This window comes from Vigna radiata, chromosome 5, assembly GCF_000741045.1.
Source record: "Vigna radiata var. radiata cultivar VC1973A chromosome 5, Vradiata_ver6, whole genome shotgun sequence".
NCBI lineage: Eukaryota > Viridiplantae > Streptophyta > Magnoliopsida > Fabales > Fabaceae > Vigna > Vigna radiata.
The window spans coordinates 27,039,727-27,067,360 of NC_028355.1; the positions used below are offsets into that span (position 1 = coordinate 27,039,727).

General features: G+C 32.9%; 3 protein-coding genes across 4 annotated transcripts; 1 reads left to right on the forward strand and 2 right to left on the reverse strand.

Moving 5' to 3' along the window:
• The first annotated feature begins 3,634 nt into the window (after positions 1-3,634).
• LOC106761204 lies at positions 3,635-10,869 on the forward strand. Its single transcript, XM_014644730.2, has 3 exons — positions 3,635-3,876; positions 5,092-5,403; positions 10,363-10,869. Exons 1-3 carry the CDS (start codon positions 3,764-3,766, stop codon positions 10,415-10,417), a joined length of 480 nt encoding a protein of 159 aa, XP_014500216.1. The 5' UTR covers positions 3,635-3,763; the 3' UTR covers positions 10,418-10,869.
• Positions 10,870-12,598: 1,729 nt separating this feature from the next.
• Positions 12,599-14,318, reverse strand: LOC106760888 (basic leucine zipper 24). Of its 2 annotated transcripts, none has more exons than XM_022781264.1 (2): positions 14,104-14,318; positions 12,599-13,585 (listed from the first exon to the last, which is right to left on the reverse strand). In XM_022781264.1, the coding sequence occupies exon 2, from the start codon at positions 13,574-13,576 to the stop codon at positions 12,824-12,826; it is 753 nt and encodes a 250-aa protein (XP_022636985.1). In that variant the 5' UTR covers positions 13,577-13,585; positions 14,104-14,318; the 3' UTR covers positions 12,599-12,823. The 2 variants fall into 2 exon arrangements, with proteins under 2 accessions (XP_022636985.1, XP_014499813.2); XM_014644327.2 differs by having other exon boundaries at positions 12,599-13,635.
• A 2,171-nt stretch (positions 14,319-16,489) lies between these two features.
• Positions 16,490-27,213, reverse strand: LOC106762593 (cinnamoyl-CoA reductase 1). Its single transcript, XM_014646591.2, has 6 exons — positions 26,984-27,213; positions 26,688-26,857; positions 26,413-26,604; positions 23,428-23,590; positions 17,797-17,983; positions 16,490-17,057 (listed from the first exon to the last, which is right to left on the reverse strand). Exons 1-6 carry the CDS (start codon positions 27,102-27,104, stop codon positions 16,901-16,903), a joined length of 990 nt encoding a protein of 329 aa, XP_014502077.1. The 5' UTR covers positions 27,105-27,213; the 3' UTR covers positions 16,490-16,900.
• Between the last annotated feature and the right edge of the window lie 421 nt (positions 27,214-27,634).

Here is a 27,634-nt window from a genome sequence, read left to right on the forward strand (position 1 = left end):
TGGTTGTGCTTGAATCAATAAATTTTTAGAAGGTAGAAAAGGATTAGAAATGGATTACAACAATAATAAAAGAACTTTTAATGATTGAAAAAAATAAACATGGAAGTTAGGGAGAAGACCCACAAATAGAAACATGATTGGTGTGAAAGTGAGTATTTAGAACCAAGTCGAATCCCCATGGCTCAATTAGAAAACATAAAACTTGGCTTTTTATGTTTAAATTTTCAATGATGATTTTTTTTTGACATTTTTGTTTCAGTTGTCAAATTTAGTATAATTTCTCTTAATTAGATTTATCAAAGAAAATATAAATGCAGAATAATAATCTTTAAAATAGAACTCTTTGAATTATAGTGTAAATATATTATTGATAAAAAATAAAAATTACAATATTATTTTTCTCTATTTCTTTATTTCTTCTTTATGTTGAAATTTCTTTTTAATTTATTTTCCTTTTCTACATCTTTTGTTATTTATTTCTTTCTTTTATATATTAACTTGTTTTCTATTTAATTTGTTGGTTTCTTTAATCTTCCCCCTTGATTTTTATTAGATAAAACCCTTTCTAACAATCTCCTACTTGAAGAATAATTTCAATTTATCTTCACACCTCGATCATTACAACAATATTCTATAATATATTATTGTAGCAAACCAATTAAAGTTGAGCACAATTTCAGTTTGTCAATGGTTACCACTTTTGTTAACATGTTTGCTAGATTCTTATTCCCAAGAATTTTTCTTAATGTTAACACCTCATCTTCAAGCAAAAATTTAATGAAGTGAAAATGAGCCTCAATATGTTTTGTCATAAAGTGAAATGTTGAATTCTTTGCCAGATTTATTGCACTATGACTATCACCATGAAAACACTCATTTTTTAGATGAATCCCGACTCTGGTAACATTCCTTGAAGTCATATTAATTATTTATTAGCTTTTTTTACCGTTACATACTCAACCTCTATAGTGGATAAAGAAAAAATTGTTTGTACTTGTGACATCCAAATATTAGTTGTAGTACCAATAGTAAAAATGTAACCGTGGTTCTTCTTCAGTGATCTATTTCACCTCCAAAGTCTGCATTTATGTAACCTTGTACTCTTAACTCTCTTTTGCCAAAGTACAGACACTTATTTGTAATGCCTCGTAGATATCTCAAACACCATTTAATAGCTTCCCAATGAGCTTTACCTGGATTTGATATAAACCTGCTAACAACTCCCACTACATAACCAATGTTTGGCCTAATACAAACCATCACATACATCAAACTTCCAATAGCTGAAGTATATGAAATTTTATCTATGAACTCCATTTCTTTTCCATTTGAGGGGACTGTTCTTTAGACAGACGAAAATGAATGGCCAAAGGTGTGCTAACTCCTTTAGTGTCGCTCGTGTTGAATCTTTACAAAACACGGTTAATGTACTTTGCTTGAGGTAACTACAAAATACCTTTTTGCTTATCTCTTGTGATTTTCATTCCAAGGATCCTTTTTGCTGGACCCAAATCCTTCATGTCAAATTCCTTTGATAATTGTTGCTTCAAGCTTCTAATCTAGTCATATCTAAACCAGTTACTAACATATCAACATAAAGTAGTAAAATGATATAATTGGACTTATATCTCTTGAAGAAACAACAATGGTTAGCATTACACTTATGGAAACCTTCCTTGTGCATGAAGTTTTCAAACTTCTTATACCACTGTCTTAGAGCTTAATTCAAATCATACAATTTGTTCTTTAATTTGCACACCATGTTCTTTTTTCTTTCTTCTAAGAAGCTTTCAAATTGATGCATGTAAGTCTCTTCATCTAAGTCTCCAAGAAGAAATGCAGTCTTCACATCTAGTTGTTCAAGGTACAATCATTTACTGGCAACGATGCTTAAAACTGATATAATAGTATTGAGCTTCACAACTAGAGCAAAGATTTTAGTGTAGTCAACTCCTTCTTTTTGTTGAAAACTTTTGACAACTAGTCGGACTTTGTATCTCTTGGATCCATCATGATCCTCCTTCACTTAATACACAAAAATACGGTGGTACAATCTACAACAAAATTTAAATTGATTGCAGTTAGTATTTGTAAATCAAGCTTTATGGTTAAGATAAGTGTTAGCAGATTTGAATATGAAGCAAGAGAGAGGCATTGAAGTATTATTTGATAATGAAATTGCTATTTCTATTTCAAACAATCTTATTTTTCATGGAATAAGCAAACACTTTAACGTAAATCTTTAGATTAAAGACTATCTAAATTAGATAGAGTCAAGATTTTGAACTAAGAATGAACAAACCAGATTAACTTATGTATCGAGCACCGTTACATTTTGTAAAACCAATCTTAGTTCACAAACTCTTAAATTAGAAACTCCAAACAACATTTGAGTCATAACATCACATACTAAAAATAAAGATCTTTAAGAATATCTCGAGAAGTTTCTCGTATATTTAATTCTTAAACATTTTTTATGTGAGTGTGAATAAACTTATTACACACTTTCTATTTCAAGAATATATTTTATTTTTATTTTAATGAGAGATGATAAACCGCTACAAAACATATTAGATTGTCTCTAAATGGTTCAAATTTGAAATTAAGGAGAATTGAAAAAACAAAATTAATTATATTAATATCGACCATGGATTTTATTTTAATTAGTACTAATGAAATCACCATGTTCACGTTTTTGAAAAAAATTAAAAAATAATTTGTCACTATTAAATACTATTATTAGAACTTATAAAATAATAAAATTGAAAAAATATTTTGATTATCTTTTCTAACTTTTTATAAAAGAGATATTGAAAAGAAATTAAAGTTAAATCAAATAGTCGCACGAAAGTTATTATTATATGTAAATAAAATAGTATATTTAAGGTAACTTTAAAAAAATAATTTATAACACATTTTTTTATTATATATTGTTACAGATTGATTGATAGAAATTACTTAGTGAATATTATTTAATAAATAAATAAATAATAATCACTACAAACCATTTTGTTTTGTAAAAGACTAAAATGAGAAAAGAATGTATTAAGATAAAAAAAATAAAATATATTTAGTGTGAATTATAAAAAATAAATACACATACAATTAGATGACGTGGAAGAAATATTAATAAAAAAGTTTAATTGTTTCTTTTGTTCCTTTGAAGTGTGTCAAATTCGTCTCTTTTTAGAAAAATGTTAATTTCGTCTTCCTATAGAAAAAAATTGTGTCAATCAAGTCATCTTCCCTAAAAACAAACTAATGGTGTTAAAAACTTAAAGTGAGTTTTGAATAATAACCACCTCATGGATCCTATCCCTGATTTTACAGTGGATAAAGTGAGTTTTGAAAGCAATTATTTTTAATGAAGATGACTTGATTGACACAAAAAAATTCTTTTTATATGAAGACGAAATTGACATTTTTCTAAAAATGAGACGAATTTGACACATTTCAACTAAACTAAACTAGAGACAAAAGAAAAAGAAACAATTAAACCTGCCAAAAATTATAAAAGTAGAAAAGAGAAAAACGTTATATAAAAAATGATACGCGCTATTTAATTATACACCAATTTTCTTTTTATTAAAAATATATTTGATCTTTTGAATAAAATTGTGAGCTATTAATGTTAAATAAAAAATTTTACAAAGTGGAAGTGCAATACTCACCGCTGAAGGAACCAAAAATCCCGTCAACGGCTGAGAGCCACCGCAACTTGGACACCGGCGAAGACGGAGAGAAATTTTCAAACGGACTAAAAATGTCGCTGGTTGATTACGCTTCCTCTTCAGACGACGATGTTCCAGAACCCACTGAAGAAGAACGCAAGAAAGAGGAGAAACCCCAACCACCTCCTCCTCCTCCTCGTTCTCAGTAATTTCCCTTTTCTTTTTTTTTGGTTCTTCACTAAAGTTATTCTTATTGCTTTATGATTTTTTTTAAGGTTTTGCATTTCAGCATTTGTTTCCGTAGAGTTGTAGTAGCTCGTTATTTTGGCAATATACCAATAGTTTTTCTGTGTTCATTCGCAATTGTTAATGTTGTGGCTGGCATATTTAGGTTTAGAGTCAATAGAATACTAACTGTTAATGCTAGGAGTTTTATTAATTCTTGTATTACTTTCTACTTTATTTAATGGACGATGATATACAAAGAAGGGACTATGACCATCAGAGTGATGTGGATTGCTTGAAAGCATAGCAACAGTAGTGAACAATAGTATGACAGTAGTAGAAGAATCCAAACCGAAGAGTAAAAGGAAAATAAGGCAAAGTGGTTGGGATGGTTTACATAGTTAGACGTGGAATTGGTTTAGTGGTTAGCTTAAATCATATGAGGGGTATAGAAGGTGAGGTAAAGGAATTCGGAACTCTTGCTATGGGAAAAGAGAAAAACGTAGTAGTTAGTGTAGGCTTAACGCAATCTCGGGGAAGAACTTGTTTTGCTTCTTACACCTGCTAACTTATTTGAACTAAAAGATGAATGTTGGGACTTGACATATATGGCAATTGTTTATGGTTAACTTTCTGGTTTAATCCAGTTTTTAGCTGAAGACACGGGTGGGGAGTGATCGCTGCCGAGAATTCCCTAATAGAAGCACAATTAGGAAATAGGTGGGGTGGAAACATCTAACTGATGATGATAGGAAGTGACTAAGATACTGTAAAACTAAGAAAAACTACCAGTGAATAACCATCGAAAGGTAGAAGATAAACATTTTCAATTTTCATTGATTGATTACAGTAAAGAGTACACTTAAGAGATACCAACAATTAAATGGTGACCCTACAAATGTCATCATGTAACTTTAGGGAATTAAATATAAGATCCCTGATCCAATTAACATAAAGAACCATCATAACTGCATCAGTGAGCTAGATCTGTAAAAACTCCACTTTCCTGAAAAACACAAAAAAGAGAGGATCGAGAGATAAAGGCAGGATTTATATGTGTCTGCACAGTGTTCACACCTGTGTGATTTTGGAGTCTTATGCAAAGTGTCAACAACATAAACTATTGTAGAATTTCACCTTTCTTGATCATCATTGTCCTCTAGTCTCAATATGAATGTTATTTTTTAATATGTAGGACTAAAGCTGGATCTTCGTCAAACCAGCAACTAGAAAATAAAACTCACTCATCTCGAACTTTAGTGGAGAAACTTCCTGATGCTTCTCTTCTTTTGGATGCACCCACCGTCTCATCAGATCTCATGAGTGCTAGTGACCACTTCTCTCGAGTTGCCGCAGCTCAAGCTGAAAATGCTTCACGTAAGAGAGACTCAAATGGAATGGCCTCCTCCACTGTTCGTAGTAAACTTCCCAGAGGAAACTTGCCTCATTCAAGGAATGTTCCAGAAACTTCTGGTGGTATGCTACTTCCACCACAGATCAGTGGAAGGTTCGTACTCATTTGTTGACAGATAGTGGTCTGCTTTTTTACTTATTTGTGCATTTGTTCTTACTTGTTTTTAGAAGTTAAATTTGTCTAATTTTAAATTTTATTTCAATGATTAGTAGATCTTGAATTGATGCATGGGGTCACTTGAGTTGAATTTGCACGTTATGCACTTAGATAGAATTTTAAATGAGATGTGACTATCTGTTTATAATTTGGATATTGATTTCATGAATTTAATGCTTGCATTTTCACTTTTTTATTGTTTTTGTATACTTGTTATTTTAGTTTTGTTGAGACGATGGGGAGATTTTAGTCTAGAAGCCTACTTTAAAGTGAACCCTTTTAAGCAGGCTAGCAAACTACTGAACAATAGTTGTAAACTTGTACGTAGGTCGGAGCATGTTTAAGCATTTAAATTAAATATTCTAACAAATTTATAATTTCAAAACATTATTGAAAAATTTAATACAATAATGATAATGACATTCTTATACTAGTCATAATTATTTGCTTTGAATTACCTAAAGCCTAGCCTTCGTGAATCATTTGACCTAACTTGTTTGGTAAATAGGCCTTGCTTGAGTTGGCCTCTTGTAAACCCCTAAAAACCATCTTGGGCTACTCTTGTCCATAGGTGGAATTCTCGAAAAATTGGCGTCCCTGCTAGTAAAAGAGGCAATGGCAAGAAAGAAGTGTCTTATCTTGGGAATCATTTGAGTAGAAGTCAGTTAACAACAATCTTGGCTTCTTAACTATTCTTTGTGAAAATCATATCTACTAAAGTCATGATCACCTTGTATGAAAGAAATTACGTGGGTATTTTTGGGAGTTTGGGTTTTGGATGGAAAGGTAAGAGATGGTAATTTTTTTCATTTGTAACATATAAACATCATCTAATTAATAATTTTTTAAGGTGAAACTAAAATTGAAGATTAGCATGAATTTAATGTCCTAATCTTTATTTAATCGTTATATAAATGTTATAACTCTTAAGTTCGATATAAATGATTTCGCTTTCCTATCCTTTGCCTTCAAATCCCCACTCTTAACTTAAGCACTCTCTTAAGCAACTTTGAACTTTGAAAAATGCTTGATGTAAATCTTTTATTAATGGTAACAGAAAATCAGAAATGAAATAAGATTTTCATTCCTCCTCAAGCAGGTGGATATTTAAGTGATATAGGTAACAATAAGAGAGGTCTTGAATTTGAACCTTTGGAAATTTTTTATTTTGGAGTTCGAAACTTTTATTATAGTTCCTTTACCATTACTTGGTTAGGATGTGAATTAGCTAAAATAATTAACTTTTTGATACAGGGAAACAGTTTAAATAACGTGCTTTGATGTTATTATTAATAGATCTTATATAAGGTTAGTACAAACAATATTTTCATGTGCAAGTTGTTCTTCAAGTAGCTTATCTTTTAGATATACAAATTTCAGACCTCAGATATTTTGTCCTTTCCAAATATAGGGCTTTTCTGCTGTTACATTTCACAAAATCAGTAATTAAAAAACAAATAAGATAAAAGAATAAGATGTTACTGCACGGTATTCTTAGATTGGCTCGTCTAAACAATTGTTGGCTGCAGTTGAGAATCAGAATAATATACATTGTTTATTATTATAGTAATGCAATTTTTATCTCATAGGCAACAATACATCTTCTGATCGTGCTAAATATATATAACGAACCTATATAAACTCATGTAAGTTGTAGACTTGGATACAGGGTATTCAGTCCAATGTTTATGTGTTCTCTTTTTTATCATAGTAACAAGGGCAACATGACAAAATTGCCTCCCTGGTGGATTCATTGTTCCCTAGAGAAGGGTTTTTTTTTTTTTTGTGAATCATGTATATATTTGGTTTGCCATCATTGCCTCTGGTGAAACTTTTTTCTTCCTCTGATGATCACACGGGCCCTGCTGCTGCGTTTCTCTAACAACTTTTTGCAGTTGGAGTGTCAGCCCTCCTTGTGCAGTGTGTTTGTTAGGAACCTAGAAATAGTGATGAAAGAACAATGCAGAAAAGGAAGCAAAGATAAAGTCTTGCACTGTATTATTCACTTTACAGCTTAGAATAGGTTTCGTGAACATGTATGCTGGGTTCTCCCTCGAATCAATCTTCTACAGCTCAATCCTCTCCTTTGTGAAAATGAAGTGATACTTAATGCTATGACCTAGCCCTTGGCCTAGCAAATGGCACTAAGACTCAAGACCCTTCTGCCAAATCTTCTCCTTCATGCCTTCAGAGTCATACTCTCTATTTCAATAGTTGACAGAAATTGTAGGATACAAAGTAATCTTCCAATTGACTAGCGAGTTGCCAATTGTATACAGTATACTCATACCTATTCACTGATTGCCACCATAGTAAAAATTCTAATAACTTCCAAGGGTGGACAACATCTGTTACGTATCCGAGTAGGGAACGTAACGAAATCACTCTCTCACACACTCAAAACAAGCAAAAGAATAATAAAAGAATGAAATTGAACAAATGAATATCTTTTATTGATGGTAATATCTGGGTAAACACAAGTAAACAATAACTGGGAGCATAACTTCCTTCAGTCATCCAATAATTGGGAGCATAACCTCCGTCAATTATCCTGGAACATAACCTTCTCTACAAAACTCTCAAATCAAAAGCATACCCTTAACCCTAGGCTTCCCCTTTATTTATACTAATTAATTCCCTCCCACAAATGTATTGAATATTAGAAAATAATCCTATTTACTATAAGTATCTGATACAAATATATTTAGCCTTATTTACTATATTTAACTTATACTGAATAATATATTAAGATCTACCTATAAGTATCTGATACGAATATATTTAGCCTTATTTACTATATTTAACTTATACTGAATAATATATTAAGATCTACCGAATAATATATTAAGATCTACCGAATAATATATTAAGATATGATCTTGTTACTCTAATTATCCTTTGTTGAATATCTTCTCTGAATATCTCTTTTGTTACTTTAATTAGTTTCCCGCTTCTACCGTTCGGTCCTCGCTTCTACCTCGCTTCTACCGTTCGGTCCTTGCTTCTACCGTTCGGTCCTCGCTTCTACCGTTCGGTTCTCTTCTCCTTCTCTCCTATACCTCTTCCTCTCCTACACTTTCCAGCCCCTATCATATATTTTCCAGCCCCTATCATATATTTTCCAGCCCCTAACAACATCCCACCCTTGTAGATCAGCCCCATATTAGAAGTACCCTTATGGTACTTGAAGAAGATAAACTTCATGCAAACCAATGCCCATTCCTGTGACTTCCCATGTACATACCCACCACACTAATTGGTTGTGCAACCTTAGATTTAGTGCCCACCATTCAATGCAGCTGTCTATGTTCACCTTGGCTGATATGTTCACCTTAGATTGCATGGCTTTCAATAATTTTCTCTCGAAAGATCTGATTAAAAGGTGTGGGTTGACATATGTAGATACTCCTACATATGTGGTGGAAGTAGGTGATGGGAGGAAACTAAAATGCCAAGGGAAATGCACAAATTTCATGTTGGAAATTCAAGGATTGAAAATTTGTCAAGATTTCTTCATCTTTAATATAGGAGGGGCAAATGTAGTTTTAGGCCTTGAATGGCTAGCTAGTCTGAAGGAGGTTAAGGCTGACTGTAGCAAATTAAAGCTCCCTATTGGTGGAGGTGATAATCAAGTCACAGTGGTAGGAGATCCAACTCTGTCTACCACTGCTACTTCTTTCAAAAGATTGATCACAAAATTGCAGAAAGGAGATGTGGGTTATTTGGTTGTGGCAATTAATGGGAGTACGGCAGAAAGGTCAGTTGTAGTACCAATTGAAGTGGTGGAATGAATTGGAAAGGTTGCTTACAGACTACTCCTACCAGAACGCAACTGCATCCACCGTCTTTCAAGTGTCCTTACTCAAACCAGCCGTGAGTGTGGTGTCATTCCCTTAACCTTTACCCCCTATGCTATCTAAGGTATATGTTGGAATTTACTCCAGAAAAGTTGCTTGATACCCGTAGAAATGCAGGTGGTGAAATGGAAGTTTTGCTCAAATGGCAACAACTCCCTGAGATCTACAGATGTCATCAACACAGAATTTCCTAGTTCTGTCAAAATGGATTGGAATCCATAAACTAATCTTGTCCACCACGGATTCGGACTAGGTTAGATTGAAAAACAAAATTGAAATTTTGATACGAGCTAATTTTGAGTCGAATCCACTTAGAGTGTATTCCTACCACATTGGAAAAACAACTATGTTCATAGTAAGATCATTCAAGAACCTGTCTTGGATCTTTCTTTAGCTACTGGGTGTCCTATCACTTAGAGTTCTATGCTTGCCAGAAAAGTTGAAAATTATTCCAAGTAATGAGAAAGTGTCGTGAAAACGGGCCTGGTCATTGAGCTGGTCAAGACATTGGATCAATGGGCCAATAGTGGATCACTAATTAACTTGGTTGATCTAGTCTGCATTAGCTAAAGTAAAATTAAAAGTGTATTATATATGCCTAACATAATTTGAGAACTCTAACATAAAATTAAAGTTTTTATCATAATAAAGTGATAATATATGAAATGGCTAATAAAGTTCAAGGCAATTTGATTTAAAAGTTCAAATTTAAAAATATCATTATGGTCGGACCAGTCAGTTTAGATTTTATAACTATGAAACTATCGCTTCTTCCAGACATGCTACAGATCATCTGCATATGCTATATGTATATCATCTGCACATGCGAGATGTATCTGTTCGAGATGCATATGATGAGCGATAATCATTCCAAAATCCTAGTCTCTTTTTTTACTGTTTTGTTTCAGGCAATGTTAAAGCAGACTTAGGTGAGATACTAGTTTGTCTGTTTTTCAAATTCTCGTCATTGAAATGCTTTTTTGTGTATTCTTTATATATATGTGTGTGTATTCATTGATTTCTGATTTTATAATTTCAGGCAAAACATTGTTACAGAAGACATAAGCAAGCTCTTTGTCAAAAAACACCGCTAACATTTGCGTCGTAGAAGTTTGCATAATGAAATCAGTGATGGGTTAGAAATGCACCGGAGGATGTGACACTTTACCTGCTTGAAAGTGCTTGCTTTTGTAGAATGTGTACTCGTTTAACTTTTAAGCTTGTTTATATCTATAGGTTGTCCTTTTGTCTAGTTGATCACATTAAGTTGTTGACCTAAGCTCAGTCAAGTAAAAGAAAATGGAGCACAAAACCTGATATGGGTTATTTGCTTCACGGCATATGAATTGGGTTTTTGTTATAATTTAGCATTCTTGAGTACTATGGATGATATTTCCATGCTTTGTTTAAGTTTTATAAATATTCGCCGTCCTGCAAGATCCTTTTAGAATGTAAAAAGACCTTGCATAAAGTATGTGAACTTATTTGTCTTTCAATTATGGTTCACATTTCCTTTAGTTAAGCTGTGATATGATTCTTCGTTTTACGATTTTTTATGTAATATTTGTATGAAATTATGTACATAATATTGTGGACTTATTTTGTTTAATTATATTATTGAAATATTGAATTAGTTTGTTATTTCCATAAATTATTTGTTCTCATACAAAGTAAAGTCTTGCTATGTCATGTAAACTATTGAGTTATTGAGTTTGATAACCTTTTCTATACTACACGATACTCGTTATGATCTTAAACTAAACATCGCTATCACATCCTCACATACCTTATTGTTAATGATTCCAAGATATTCAAATATTAGAGTAGCTCACTCTCTGGTAGCATTTACATTATTGTTATGCTTTGATATGTTCTTTTGCTCGCTAACAATTAAGCACCATAACGAGTTAGGTAGATTATCTTGTATATTATTAGAGTTTAATCCTTCCTAAATAAAATAAAAATCTCAGTCTTATCCAATTAAAGGGATTTTTAAAAGTTGTATAAAGAGATATTATTGTAGAAATAAGTACTTTTATAGTGACTCCTATACTTCAGGGAAAATAGGTACCAATGGTTCAACTAATTATTGAAGCATTGAACCATTGGATCTCTCCCATAACTAAGATAAAAAATTGACCTTCGAAACAGCCAATGGATTAGAGTTCGTTAGAAGGGAAGGATGATATAGATCATTGAGATCACTTTAAAGAAACGAATTTTCCACGAGTCTATGGTTTACTTCCAACTGAATATATTTAATTCATTTTAGTAAAACAAAAACAAAGTCACATACTAACAACAGATGGAAGACGTACCACGTCGGACATTGACTAAGACTTTAGATATAACAAACTCAATATCCTACCACACATATTAATGTTGTAAAGTACAATATTGGGTACTCTTTGGACTTAATTACTCTCGGCTAAAACTGATTTTGTTTGGATCACAAGCTAGTTGTTGGAACATTAGAGGTCTTTTTCTTCATGTTGCATTTGTCTACATTAATGGATATAAATGCATTAAATGTTTTTTCTTGAAACATTAATTGTTCATCTCTTCTTCAAGCAACAACTTGATACTTGGAAAACATAGTAGGCTTAATTGAGATAACATTTAGCAAAACTCGAGTAACAGTGCAAGGATGATTGTCTATCCATATTTGACATATTGTATTTTTAGAAAGGTTATTGGTGTAGAATAATTCCTTAAGAGATATTTGATTTGATGTACACAAGTCTTCATGAAATAAAATGTTACAACTTAAATAGTTTTTCTTAACATACATAAACTATTAAGATTTGCATTTCATTTTTAAATTAATTCAAAAAGTTCGAACATTGGATATTACTATTGTTTAAACTAATCCGAGAAAATGGTCAAGGAATTTTGAATCTGACTATTCACGACACTCTACATTAGAATGGAATGGAGTTGTCAAAAGTGTTGAGTACAAACAAAATTTCACATCAAATAAAATAAGAGATGGAAATGAGTTTATATACACATAAAATATTTTTATTGGTAATGGTAAGAGACCTTTTAGAGTGGTATCAAAAGCAAATCCAAAAATCCATAGTTCCAAAAATCCATAGTTTAGGTCTGGAGATTGAGCATGTACATCATATCTTACGAGTGTGGAGACATACATGTCTTTCATATTAGTCATTCAATCTTATGTTTACATCATTAAATATTAGTATTTAATAGCAAAATTAAATTTGAAGTATTAATTTATTTAGCAATATTAACTTAATACACAACAAAATCTGTTTATCAAGAAGTAGAACACTTACTTTATGTGTGCTAGCATACATATTGTACAAATCTCTAAATATACATTGCCTACATATCCTATAGATTGCAGAATGCAAACTTCATGACTCCCTTTATGATGTAAGAAACAAACCTTTTAGGTAACACTAGCTAAAAGTACATCATCTTACCTAGTATCAGTGACATCAATTGAGGAGAAAGACATTTATAAGGCTAAACCATTACTCTTGAGATGCAGATGACAAGAAGTTATCCACTGTCTCAACAGTTTGTCCTTCAGTACTGGTCAAATTATTTGCATCAACATGACAATCTACAATTTCAGGTTGGCAGTTTCCTTCCCATGAACTCACGGACTTACCATATGCACAAATGTTGACCTGGGATGATGATCCTGCATGTGGATGAAAGCATGGCAACTTGTTCTGACACTGAAGGCCATTTGTCCTTGCATCCCCTTCTTTCAGAATGTAAGAGTTAAACTGCTTTTGAAAGGGGAAAGCACCCAAATCACTGTCTATTTTCCCCTTTAGGTGTGCCAAAATGCTCCTCAACCTTGCCAATTCTGCTTCAAGAACTGCCTGCCCTTGTAGTTTTCTCGCTAGTTGCTGATTCACCAAACGCAATTTCTTAACTTCCTCCTCCAAGTATGCTGTGTGTGCCTTCTTCTTCTCCCTATACTTCCTAACAGCTTCTCGGTTGCCAGAAGGCCTTTTTGGTTTGGAGTTGGTGTGGTCATCGTCTTCAGGTGCAAAAATTTGGGTGTGAGTGTGATAGCACGTGTGTGTGTGAGCAGCATCAGGGCCAGGTGGGTTGCAGGTGTGAGTGTGAGTGCATGTTCTGCTGCTACTCCTACATAATTCAGGAACTGTGTTCACAGATGCTGAAGCCTGAAAACTGCTAGATGACTCTGGATTCAAAAATAGAACATTATTTGAAAGCTTATCAGAAAGCTCAGCATTTCCATCATCCATGTGTTCTTTCTGCACCCCAAACGAATAATCAGCAGCAGTCTCTCAACAAAAGGCTGCGTCTGCAACATCCATTTGAAATTAACTACCACTATGACATGAAAATGAAATAGAACACAGAAAAACTTCCCAAACTTTATATGGAATATATGCAAAGAAGCATATACCTAGAACAAAAAACAGTCAAAGAATTCATTTTTGAGGGGTCCTGATCAAGGAATATATATCTGACTAAACAATTGCCCAGGAATTATGTCGAATACTATTCTCCTCAAATTTAGATGTTGGGGTGAGAAAGATTCCCAAAGAAGCTTATTTGAGCAAAGTAAAGACTACCCAGTTGGATTCTCTTCCCAATAATACAGCACTAAGCATAAAGGAAAAAGCTTTGTAAAATTGAATCTAGATGGAAGGGAAGAGAGAATCCAAGGAACAGAATAACAGTAGCCAAAAATCTTGATGAAGAGTCATATGGAAGAGGCTTTGTGTTTGAAATTGGAGATGAAAGATTAGAGATTGGATTGAATTACCTGGCCCTTGGTGGCACCAGAAGCATGACTGTTTGTTTTATATGTAACTTTCAAGATTCGTTCTTGGTAGGATTCAGGACATGCAAAAAGGGTGAGCCTCTGAGAAGTCTATGCGTGTTAAGGGTAAGTCAGAGGATTGTATTGTGAGATAGAAGAAGAAGTGGAACTATTCTTCCACTCACATCATCACCATGGGACCTCCTTCTCCACATTTTCTCTTTCCATTCATCCTTCTTTTTCATACTTTTAATAATATTCATATTTTTTAAATTTTTAAATAAATAATTTCTTTTATATGTTCTATTTTATTTAAAAAGTTGTATTATCTAAAACCAAAATTATTATTATAATAATAATAAACAAATAAATAAATTTAAAGTTTATTTATTTTTATGAAAAAAAGAGATAAATGTCCTGTTATGAAAAGAAAATATATAAAAAGATATCATTTATCTAGAATTTAAAAACACACACATTATTTGAAGATTAATTGTGAACGAGACCTTGTTGACTTGCCCATTTCTTTGTCTTGTAGCAAGTATTCTATTTTTCATTTTGTGACTACTAAAACTATCTATGCAGCACCAAAGTTTCTTCTCTACCATTAATGTAATTAGAGTCCCTACTTTACTTCAAGAAGCATTGAAGGATAAGAATTGGGTTCAAGCCAAAGTCATGAATGAAGAGATGACTACCTTAGAAAAAAACCAAAGATGGAAAATTGTTAATAATCCACTAGATAAAAGGGCAAGAAAATGCACTTGGTTTATAATATAAAGTATAAATCTAATGGGACGATAAAACGTTACAAAGCAAAGTTAGTTGCTAAAAGATTTACTTAAATGTTAATTAAGAGAAGACATTTATTCTAGTGATAAAGATGAATGCAATTAGAATATTCTCTGGCAGCTTATTATGATTTGAAATTGCACCAACTTGATATGAAAAATGCTTTTTAGCATGGAAAATTAGGAGAAGAAGTCTATATGAAAAATTTCCTAAGTTTTAGGCCTATTGAAGAAGGAAATTAAGTATGTAGGTTAAAGAAACTTTTGTACAGACTCAAGCAGTCACATCTCATGTTTGGTTTAGTTATGATCTCTATGGGGTATCGACAAAGTCAAGGTGAACATACCTTTTTCATTAAATATTTTCCAAAAGATAAACTTACACTACTCTTGGTTTATGTTGATGATGATATAATTATTACAAGAGATGATGAACACTAGAAACAAATTTAGAAAGAAAAACTTGTTGCTGAATTTAAAATGAAGGATTTAAGAAAGTTGAAGTAATTCCTTGTGATAGAAGTAGTTTACTCAAAGAAAGGAATCTTTATCTCTCAAAAAAAGTATTGATCTTCTCAAATAAACATTTATGATTGATTACAAGACCACTGGAGTTCCTAAAGAACAAAACCATAAATTTTGGAATGATGAAGGACAATTTTTCTGTGAATAAAGGTCAATATCAAAAGCTTATTGAGAAGCTCATTTACTTATCTCATACCAAACGGGATATAGTCTATGTGAGTGCCATTACTCAATTCATGCATGACCCAAAGGAGAGATATTTATAAACTTTAAACAAAATCTTTTAATATTTAAAGAAGAGTCCAAGAAGGAGATAATTGTTCAAGAGAAATGAAAAATTAAAAAATGGAAGTGTATACTAATGGAGATTATGTAGGGTCTATCTTGATAGAAAATCCACTTCAAAATACTATACGTTCTTGGGTGAAAATTTGGTGACTTGGAGAAGTAAGAAACAAAATATTATCATCGCAAGGTTTAATTAAAAGGCTAAACTCCAAAAACTATGGCACAAAGAGTGTATGAATTGTTATGGATGACAATTATTATAAATAATCTTAAAGTGGCATGTGAAGAACCTATGATTCTTTATTGTGGTAATAAATGAGATATTAGCATTGCTCACAATCTAGTTCAAGATGATATCACCAAACACATACATATGTATCGATACTTTATTAAAGAGAATTTGGATAGTAAACTTATCACTACTTCATACGTCCCATCTGGACTTCAATTCACATATTTATTTACAGAAAGTCTTTCCACTTAACGATTTTATGATAAGGAGAAGTATTGTTAGTTGAATATAAATGCATTAGTGAAAGATGTTGGTAAAATATTAAATTATTAAAAGTTGTTAGAATATTTTAGAAATCTCTTGTAATTATTATTCAGGATTTGAGTTTTATATATAAATGAATGGATATATTCTTTTGAATCAATTAAATAAAAAATTTCTTTCTTTCATATTAATTATTTCTAGTTTTATATTAATTCTTTCTGGTCTGTATATTTTTTTTTTTTTTTGAGCTAGTTATTCTGAGTCAGGCATCGAGTCAGGATTACTTAAAATTCTTATGCTCAACACACATGCAAACACATTGTGTGTACCAAATTTAAAATATCCCACGTTCATACAATTTACAAGATTTAACTAGCAATCAGACCTTACCTATGAATTCTCCATTTGAGCCACAAATTATACAAGCATAAAAAATATATAGATGAGCTGGTTGCATCAGACATCTTCTAGTAACATACTATAACAAGAATGCAATCTGTAATACTAACTCTACTGCGTGTTTGGAACTTAATTGTCTCTAGCACAAACCTGATCAAAAATAGCTTATTTCAGTACTTAACATCAGTTTTGATTTATATCTTATTTTACTGTAAGTTTATTCATAAGCATGAGCATAAGAAGCCGAGTGACGTTTCCACGTTTTCTCCTCTGGGAGATATCACAAATCAAAATTGCTTCATTAAGGTGACAAATTAAAATTTATAAACTTCTTTTCCTTCAAGCTTTCTACAGTCTCCTTGAGGCTCACTTCCAAAGTAATAAATTCAATCCCCAAGCTCTTTGCTTTTTCCTTGGAAACCTGATATATTGGCACATATGGCTTATTATCTGCACACCTGGTAATTTGTTGACACGGTGAAACGGTATTAGGAAATTAAAAACTTGAATTATTTGTAATTATACAAATGAAAAACAAAATTAGACAGAATGAAGAGTCAGATGGACCTCAACCTAATGAGTTTTTATACAAAAGAATATTTGAAAGACCTTTACATGAAAAGTTTTTATTCTTGGCCTCATCTCAGGAACATATAATTCAGTAATGAATTCCAAATGAAAAAGTTCTACATAATTTAGTCATTGTCTTCCGGTGTCATCAAGTATATCAAATATGCAACAAGAGTTGAATATGTATCAATATTGTATACACAAGAATACATGTTCAGATCCAGGATACCTAATTAACATAGGGAATGCATCGTTAGATATCCAATCTCCAGCTAAGAGGAGATTACTTTCCCCCATCAGTTCTACAGAATGTATTTTGTAATAATAGCAACTTAAAATATTTTTTTATGAGCACAAGTTACAATAGATTGATATTACAAATTAGGACAATGTGATAGTTGGATGTAGTCTTATTTTAAGAAGGTTGTTATGTTGGTTTAGCCAATATAATCATAAGGTTTGTATAGTTTCAAATCATCAATGCAATGCGTTTCTGACACTAAATTAAGTTTTCAAACAAGTAAATGAAGCACTAAACAGTAAGGTACAACACATCAAGGATTATTTTTTGCACGATTTATACGAATTGTATGCATTCTTGAAACTATCAAAATAAATCATACTCACTTCTGTGGAAGTTGCAATGTTGGGTACAAGTCACGTAAAATCTTCACAACGTCGGAGTAATGTGCGACTCTTTCAACCAAACAATATCTTCCATTAGCTGAAGAATTTTCATATGCTAGAATATGGGCATTTGCAACATCTTTCACGTTGACCCATCCAAAAGATGCATTCTGAAATGATTGCACACCTGCATCAAGGTGAAGGAACAATTTCCTCAATTATCTAAGAATTGGGCGACAATGCAAAAAATCAAATATTTGGAAGCAAATAGGAATTACTAATATTCTTCACAATGACAACTAAATAACTCAGTGAGATGCTGTATGCCTCATTTTTCTGAGATTACTTTCCTGTGTACCACATCAAGCTGATGTCGTCACTCATTCCCAGCCTGCTAACAATAGAATCAATATTTGACTTCAATAAAGCTTTTGTATGAATCTATGCTTCCTTCAACTTGGTTTGAACATCACATAAAGTAAATTTTTGTGAAATTTGTTAATATTATTCATCATATCGTGTAAATTTTGAACTGGGTTATGGACGCTGATGAAAGAATATATGATGCATAATAGCTTTATAGGCACTTTTGAGAAGAATAAATAAATCCTTTTAGCATCCTGTTTATCCAAATAAAGTCACAAAACCCCTGAGCAATTGTGCCATATTTTATCTCTACTTTCAACAAAATTCAAATTTCCCTACAATTTTAAGCTATATCCTCAATGGATTTTTTTATCTTCAACTAATCTAACCCAGTAGCATCTTCGAAGGGCCCAAAACACTCATTCTTCCTCAATAAAATCTCTTTCCGGTTAGAGGATCTCATTGGCAAAATTAGTACTAGGTGCACCTCGAGGAGAGCAACCCAATCCCAATGGTTGCATGACTCAGGGCATTAGTAGAAGAATTAAAGTGATTTCTTATTGCAGATTCAGTGGTGTGTATCGACATAAATTGTGAAAAGTTATACATGGTCTTCAATCTAAGAAGACTATACTCCAGTTTTGATCATGTACTTTCCTAAATTATAGTTGGTGACGAGATTCCTTCAGTGAACAACTTAGTCAATAGACTTCTTGCCTACAGTGTTAAAGAAGATGAAAATTCAGCTGAAGTTATTGAATTTCTTTCGATTTTGTTCTTTGGGCTTTGGTAATTAGTATGGCAACTAGTAAAGGGAGAGGGAACATAGTTATCTTTGGCATAGTACCCTTAAACCCTAACATAAATACCAAAGAATATGACCAAAAGGGTCTTCTCACAAGCTGGATTCAAACCAGCACCTCTGGAAAAAGGACACACATGCCCAGTCAAACTATCTTTCATTCTGATCGTGAAAATATATACAAATTGGTGGTTAAAGCAGATAAGTCCATTACATAGTTCCTTGGATAACAACTCCTTGATAAAATGACAATGATCATTCAGCCATAGATGTATATTTAGATTTTGCATTGGATCTTGCTCTTGTAGGAGACAACATTCCCTTCAATGAATACATAATATCTTGTGATGGATCCCAATCTACATCACAATACCCTATAACTTGAGCATTTCCTCAGTCCTCATGCAACAATACCTGTGTTGGAGCCTTATTGATAAATCTAAGAATGTGAGAATACCACAAAAAACACATTCAATAGCCTTTGCAGAGAGTTTGTCTAAACCTAGACAGACATATAAACAAGTACAACTAAATACCTTAGGAAAGACCTGAAATAAGGAATCATTTGGAAAAAAATTGGAGTGAGGTGAGGAATCTGATTTTCAAAAGAAGGCATTATATTTCTTTAGAGAACAAGCAACGAAATTGCATCTCCCCAATGGTGTAAAGAACATTTGTATTCAACATTAGAGAGCATGTCATTTCATTGAGATGTGCATTATTTCTGTGCAATTCTATTCTGTTGCGATGTGTAGACACAAGTAGACTAATGTGAAATACCTTGTCACGATAAAATGGAAGAAAGTTCAACGAGAAAATACATTTTAGCATTGTAACTTTGAAAGACTTTAATTATTTTTTCAAATTGGTTCTTAATCTCATTAAAGCAAGACATAAATATGGAAAAAACTTCAAATATATCTTTACATTAAAATAAACCCAAATATAATGGCAAAATTCATCCATAAAGGTCACAATATATCTAAAGCCCAAAGATCTGACACTAGGCTTCCAAATATCTGAATAAATGGTAGAGAAAACTGAGGTACATATATTTTCAGTTTATTTTGAAAAAGATGACATAACATATTTTTCTATTTGACATGATTCACATTCTAATAACACTTGAAGTTTCTTATAACTAAGCCATTATCATCAACCTGGCCAAACTCGGGGTGACCCATAGCATGATGCAAAAAGCTTTGGGGTTGAGGTAGAAAAATAGGACACAATGTGCTTGTTTTCAGATTGTAAATCCCTGTGATTCGTTTAGCAAAAGGTATTTATGAAAAAGAGTGATTCCCCCTCTTCCTTGATGTTGTGTTTGTATTTGCAAGTCCATTGTTTTCGCACTAGTAGATGGACAGATTTGCAAATAATTGTTGCATTTGTTTTCACTTATTTACACTGATTTGCAAGGGTGGATTTGTAGGAGAGCGGGTTATTCCATCCATGCATTTTGGAGGAGATTTGGCATGACACAATATACCTTTTATTTCAAAATTCACTGCAAATACTACATACGTGAAAGATGCAAAGTTCTGAAAACAGTGGAGATTTCTGGTTCACACAATGAGATTCTCCAGCTCTTTGACCATACATGGGAGGGGTGCCTGATGAATTTAAAACATTGTCAATGTTATGATTGGGAGGTAGATGTGATGAATTCAAAACATTGTCAATGTTATGATCCACTTGTGTAAGAGTCTCATTGTCCTAGTGTTAGAGGATGAATTGTGCTGACTTCTTGTGGTGCAGCTCGTAGAGGAGAAGGCGTAGTGTTCTCAGTCCACACACAAGGTTCTTCAAGGGAGAAAACTTTCCAAAATCCATTCTTCCCCATTTACAAGTTCATGTAAACATTGTGGGTATTGATGGAATCCATTATGGGGTTGTATGGAACATATTACAAACCCTTGGAATCAATTTTGTTTGGTTGAATCGATTTTGTGCCAAGGAAGATGATGGAATCGATTATGGTTGTGAAAGAATCGATTTAGTATATTAATGAAATAACTGATTCCATGATTCCCATATGAAAGAATAGAATCAATTTCGTTGCATATTCTAAGACTATGGAATCGATTCCAATCTCATGGTCATTTCAACAAATACACAAAAATCGATTCTCTAGCAACCATAATTGATTTGTCATACCAATGAACAAACAGAAGTGATTTTCATACCCTATGAACAAACAAAATCAATTCCACTTGCATATATAACACCATGGAATTGATTTCGTGTTATTTCATGACTAGAACCACATGCACCATAATTGATTCCATCCTCTTCCCTGGCACAAAATCGACTTAGCCAAACACAGAATCAATTCTAGGGGTTTGGAATCTGTTCCATTCAACCCTAGAATGGATTCCATCAACACCCACAATGTTTACATGAACTTGTAAATGAGGAAGAATAAATTTCGGAAAGTCTTCTCACTTGAAGAACCATGTGTGTGGACTGCACCTTCTCCTGTACGAGCTGCACCATGAAAATTTAGCACAATTCATTCTCCTCTAGCACCTGGACCACGAGACTCTCACACAAGTGGACGTTTAAAGGTTATATTGATTGCAGCACATCTACCTCCCAACCATAACATTAATGAGGTTTTAAATTCATCAGGTACCCCTCCCATGTGTGGTCAAAGAGATAGAGAATATCACTATGTGTGCACCAAGAATCTCCATTTTTTTCATAGCTTTGCATCTTTCACGTACGTAGTAATTACAATGTGATTTGAAATAAAAGGTAAGGTTATTTTGGTCTTTCTTAGGAACATGCACAATGTATCATGCTAAATCTCCTCCAAAATGTGTGAATGGAATAATCTGCTCTCCTACAAATCAGCCCTTGCAAATCAGTGCAAATAAATGGAAACAAATGCAACAATTAATTGCAAATCCATTCGTTTACTAATGCGGAAACAATGGACTTGCAGATACAAACACAACATTAGTGATGAAAATTAACCTTGATAGAGAAAGTTTTCAGATTTAAGTCTCAAATACTCTTGGCATTCCTCATCAAAAAACTTGAACTCTCTTCATATGTAGGCCCATGAGTTTCCTTGTCTAGAAAACCATGCAAGAAGTAGGTGTATAGCTTACATAAAGCTATATATATATATATATATATATATATATATAGACACACACACACGCACACATATATAGACACATACACATACATATATACACATGCATCAGCTGAGCACAAACTAACAGATTTTTCATCACATCTAAATTCAAGAAATACTTCATCTCATTTTTCCACAAGCATAGTGCCTTATAAGATGATGTATGGTACCAACGGTGATGTCATACTTGAAAGGTGAAATGGCAATTGAATCTATGATTCAAGTTATAGTTGATCATGATGAGGCTTTGAGGCAGCTCAAGTTCAATCTCCATCTAGTTCAATAAACCATGAAGAAATATATTGATGCGCACTTACGGAATGTCATGTTTACATAGGAGATTGAGTGCATATTAAGTTACTCCCATATAGGCAGTAACACTGTCAAAGGATCAACAATAAGCTCTCTTCTCCTTAATTTGGTCCTTAACAGTCCATTTCTTGAATCAGGGAAGTTACTTACAAAATTCAGCTATCCAATAAAGCTCAAATCAACCCAGTGTTTTTAGGCATCTTGGAGCAATGAAGGACCGTACTTCAAAACCAGCATTGCCACCTGATATGTTTATAACAGACTTTGATCCTGTTATCTTGGAAGCACCATCAACAATGAGAAAAGGAAAACATAATAGCAAAGCAACAAAAGAGTGGCTTATCTTGGGGAAGATGCTTTTTTGGACAAACAACAAAAGTCGAAGTCCTCCTAGAGAACATGGCAATAGTATAGGGATCTATCAATCTACAGTAGATAACCTTTTGGGTCCATACGTGAAGGCCAACACAGCAGAGGGTGCAAATTAGAAGTGAGCAGTATGTTATAGAGAGAAAAAGTAGTTAAAGAAAGAGAAAGGCAAGTCTGTTAAATAGAAAAGGATGGACATAATGTGGGTGCGGAGTATTTGATTGATATTGAGAGTTTAGAGAGAGGAATCTCTAACATATGGCTTGGGCCATCCTTTGTTATTTCTTTCATTACAAATTAATACTATCAGCAAAAGTTAATCATCAACTTTTGACTTTAGACAATAATCAAGCCAGATAAAGGATATATTAATAGTAACAAGTAGCTCAACAAGAACTATATGATTAAAATACACATATTTCATATGTCAAATGTACAATTGTACGTTTAGATTGTATTTATTACAAATCCTCCATTTGATATTCAATTTCAATTTTTGTTTCATTATTTCATATTTCCTTTTCATTTTTTTTGATCCATAAAATAGTTTGAGTTGAAAAGAAAATACATTGTGCAATAAAATGCAGACAAAGCAAATCTATAATTTTTTTCAGCATAATATATAAATAGTAATTACCATTAACTACATTTAAAATTGATGCGGCACTGGTATTAAGGACTGGTTGCAAGAGAGGTCCAACAACCATTGCTGGGTTAATTGTAACCATGTCAATGTTGTTTTCTTTTACAAATTTCCAGGCAGCATCTTCAGCCAAAGTCTTTGAAAGTGTATACCACATCTGAAACATAAATAGAAAATAGCAAGAAATGTGAAGAACATGATAACATATCATACATGACAAATTATAACACTTTATCAACATTTGAATAAAAATAAGTATTATAGTTCAGTAGCAATTGTCTAATGCATTTAATATTGCAACTATTAAGTTTTCATGCCATATGTACATAATGAGAGAAGCAATTAAAATAGGTTAGTTCAGTAGTGCAACTTTGCATCAGAAGTGAATAAAGAGTGAATAATCTCAATATTACAAACAAACTGAATTTAATCATATGAAGCTGTGAAAACAGGCAAAGTACACAAGAAGGGAGGGTCTAATTGTGTATTTAAGATTTTTGAAACTTTACGCAAATCAGCTTCAATAAAAGATTATCAAACGAAGTTTTAACTTAACAGACGGACTACTGTCATGCAGTTTTAAATAACAAACTGTCAATGTTCATAATAAGGCTAGAACCAGGATTTATAGCACCACTATAGCAATGTGACAGTGCAGTCCTTGCCCACTACACTACAGGGGCTGCTTTAGGTAGCAGCCAAATCAGACCAAATAGCAGGCTGAATACAGGCTGTCACAAGTGGGATAGTGTTGCAAAGTATAGATTCCAAAAAATACCTTAGAAACATTAAAATTGGAAGGCTATTTTTGGGATTTCAATTTCGTAAACTGCATTATATAAATGCAGTAAAAGTGAAAATAATAAAAAAGACTTGTATTCAAAAGATGACACGTAATTCCAATCTCGGAAACTTGTATTTGACTTTTGTTGTTGTTTACTTGTATGCATTTGTTGAAGAAACTCATGACTTTTGCTAAAGCATTCTTGGAGTTGCCCACTACGTACAACTATCCAGGATTTTAAACCATTGGCTAGAGCATCAAAACTTGATAGGAAAAACATTAGTTATATAGTGAAAAACATTTGTGCACTTAGATGCTTTGGAAAGCAAAAAATATAAGACATTCTCGGCTGGAAGTTATTTGGTTGTTGTCCTTGTGAGATATTTCGTTTGATTTTTCTATGAATGGTTTCTTTGAATGCTTTGACTTACTAACAAATGTAAAGAGCAACAGTATAGCATTCATAATCTCTTGTGTGAGTGTGTGTCTGGTTGGGAACAAATCATGTCAACTATCTTGGTATTCTTTGCCTCCATTTTAAAATTTACATGTCTAAACAAGGCAATGGCAACATATTCGATTGAACTACGTGAACTTTATTTTGTCCCAGGAATATTGAGGGCATGAAATTTACTTCAGCACTTTTAGAACATTTTCCTATTCCACACTGCTCAATCAAGCCTTAAAATGAAAAGCTTACTGCCAGCAATGTTAGCACCTATAATTTTCAACAGTCATATCTAGTATCCACCACTCTTTTCCTGAAAAAAAAAATAATAATACACAAAGCAATGCAAAGACAACTTAATTATTGCAAAACATATGAGTAAGATACTAATTTCTGCCCACTTCTGATACAATTAAGGCCAAGATGTATTTCAATTCCAGAAAAACTTATAGTTCCATTTTTCTGCTTCATTGGAGGTCATGCCTTCATTTTGTAATCATATGGATTTTACTCTCAAAGTCATGGTTCCTCTTGTTCATGGTCTTCATCTTGTAGATGGGGAAAGAAACGCAATTATGAGATATATCCATGAAGCAATGGAGAAGGCCAGGAAAACAATGATGAAGTCTTTCAATGAAATTGAAAGTAATAAGGATGTATTTACAGTCACTGATAATAAATGGACTAGCCAACTCCATCGCTCATTACATGAAGAGGTTGGTACTAAGTAATGATGTGCAAAAAAAAAAATTAACTAAGTAACCCCTTTTTAAGAGTAGAATTGGGCTCTTTGATGATAACTTTGCTAAAGAATCAAAGAAGACCAAAACTCCTAGTGAGACACTTAAATATATTCATAAAAGCTATTGTAAGCATAGTAACTTTTAAGTTATAACATTCATATTTTAAGTTACTTTGTTTTTATAGCTCAATGGTGGAAGAATTGTGGTTGCACAACTCCAATCTTGCAAAAGCTAGCAATCAATATTTTAAGCTTGACATTTAGCTCATCGGAGCATCTGGAGTGTATTTGAACATTTAACAAACAATAGCTCATTTCATTATGAACTTTTTTGTTAACAGTAGGAAGACCACAACTCCTAGTGAGACACTTAAATATATTCATAAAAGCTATTGTAAGCATAGTAACTTTTTAGTTATAACATTTAAATTTGAAGTTACTTTCTTTGTTTTTATAGCTCAATGGTGGCAGAATTGTGGTTGCACAACTCCAAACTTGTAAAAGCTAGCAATCAATATTTTAAGCTTGTCATGTAGCTAATCGGTGCACAACTGGGTATTGAACATTTAAAATTATTGTTTATAGCTCATTTCATTATTAACTTTTATGTAGACGTAGAAAGAAACTAATTATCATTTTATTTAGTCAGAATGCAAATTCATTAAAAAAAAGAAAGAAAGAGGAATAGGCTTGACGATAAAAAAATTGCATGATTTGGATTGCATCAAATATAATCAACAACTTGCTCATAGATGCAATATTAGGGATGAAATTCACCTTATTACACTCAAATGACATTGATTAGTTCAATGAGTGGTTAGTGGGTCAAGTGGATGACGATAATGACAATGAAGATTGAGAATGAATTGGTCTTTTATGATCCCATTCTTAATTGAGCAACTGTCTATGAAGTTTCAAGTGTTGGAGAGCCAACAATTTATACAAGGATAAAAGCAAACAATAAAAGAAAGCAACGATCAATTGGTTGCTAGTAACGGCACATACCTGTGACTCCCTACAGAAATCTGGATCGGAAAACCATGTTTCGTCAACCACTACATCAGGAGTTCGAGGCTTTCCGTTGTACGCAACAGCAGCAATAGAAGAGGTTAAAACGACGCGTTTCAACGCTGGCGATTTCACGCACGATTTCAGAACATTGAGAGTCCCCTTCACTGCTGGGTCCAACAATTCAACCTGAAATGAATAAAAGAAACACAATATATCAGACAACCTAGATAAATAAAAAATGCAAAAATCGAATTGCAAATGAAACAAACCTGCGGATCCTTGACATCGTGATAAAAGGGAGAAGCAGTGTGAAACACAGCGTGACAACCTTCAACGACAGAGTCAAATGAACCTTCTTCTAGAAGATTCGCCTTGCAAAGATGCAATCTCTCCTTGGCACCATCAAGCTTAAGCAAGTGATTTATCTTTTTGGGATCATCTGCACATCACATATGATCCAATATTTAATTTTCAACATGAAAAATGCAATCACACTCACCACAACCATAACGAAAAATCTCACCCACGAAAACAACAAATTATAAAAGGAAAAAATAACGCATACTTGGGTCGCGAACAGTGGCCTTAACAGTGTAACCACGATGGAGAAGAAATTTGACGATCCAGGAAGCAATGTAACCGGAAGCGCCGGTGACGCACGCCACTTGCCCAGTGCCGCTGCTCATTCTTGTTTTCTTCTTTGGCTCTGAGCTGATTCTCTGTTCAGTGTTGTGCTCTGTTCACTGTGTCGTTTTGAAGAACCATCTGGTTTGCCTGATTTGACTGATCCTTATAGAAATGAAAACAATTTATACATGCCCTGCATGTAAAGCTATTAAAAAAATATATATGCATGAAGATCAAGTTCATTAATTTTGAACCAATTTAATTAGTATATCGGACCATAACGCCTATTAATCGGTCTATTTATATAAATAATAATTATAATTTTTAAAATAAATTTAAACAATATTCCTTTATTATATATATATATATATATATATATATATATATAGTCGTTGTGTGAAAGTAGGAATGGCAAAAAAATTCTCACCTGCGATCGACGGGGATAAAATCCATGATGGGATAGTTGTTATCCGTGAATATTTGCAGATAGGTATTTTAATACGTGTTTATAAACGGTGCGGGTATTATACTATCCGTATAAGTTGATATCCACTATCTGAAAAAATAAATAAAAATTAATTTATATTTT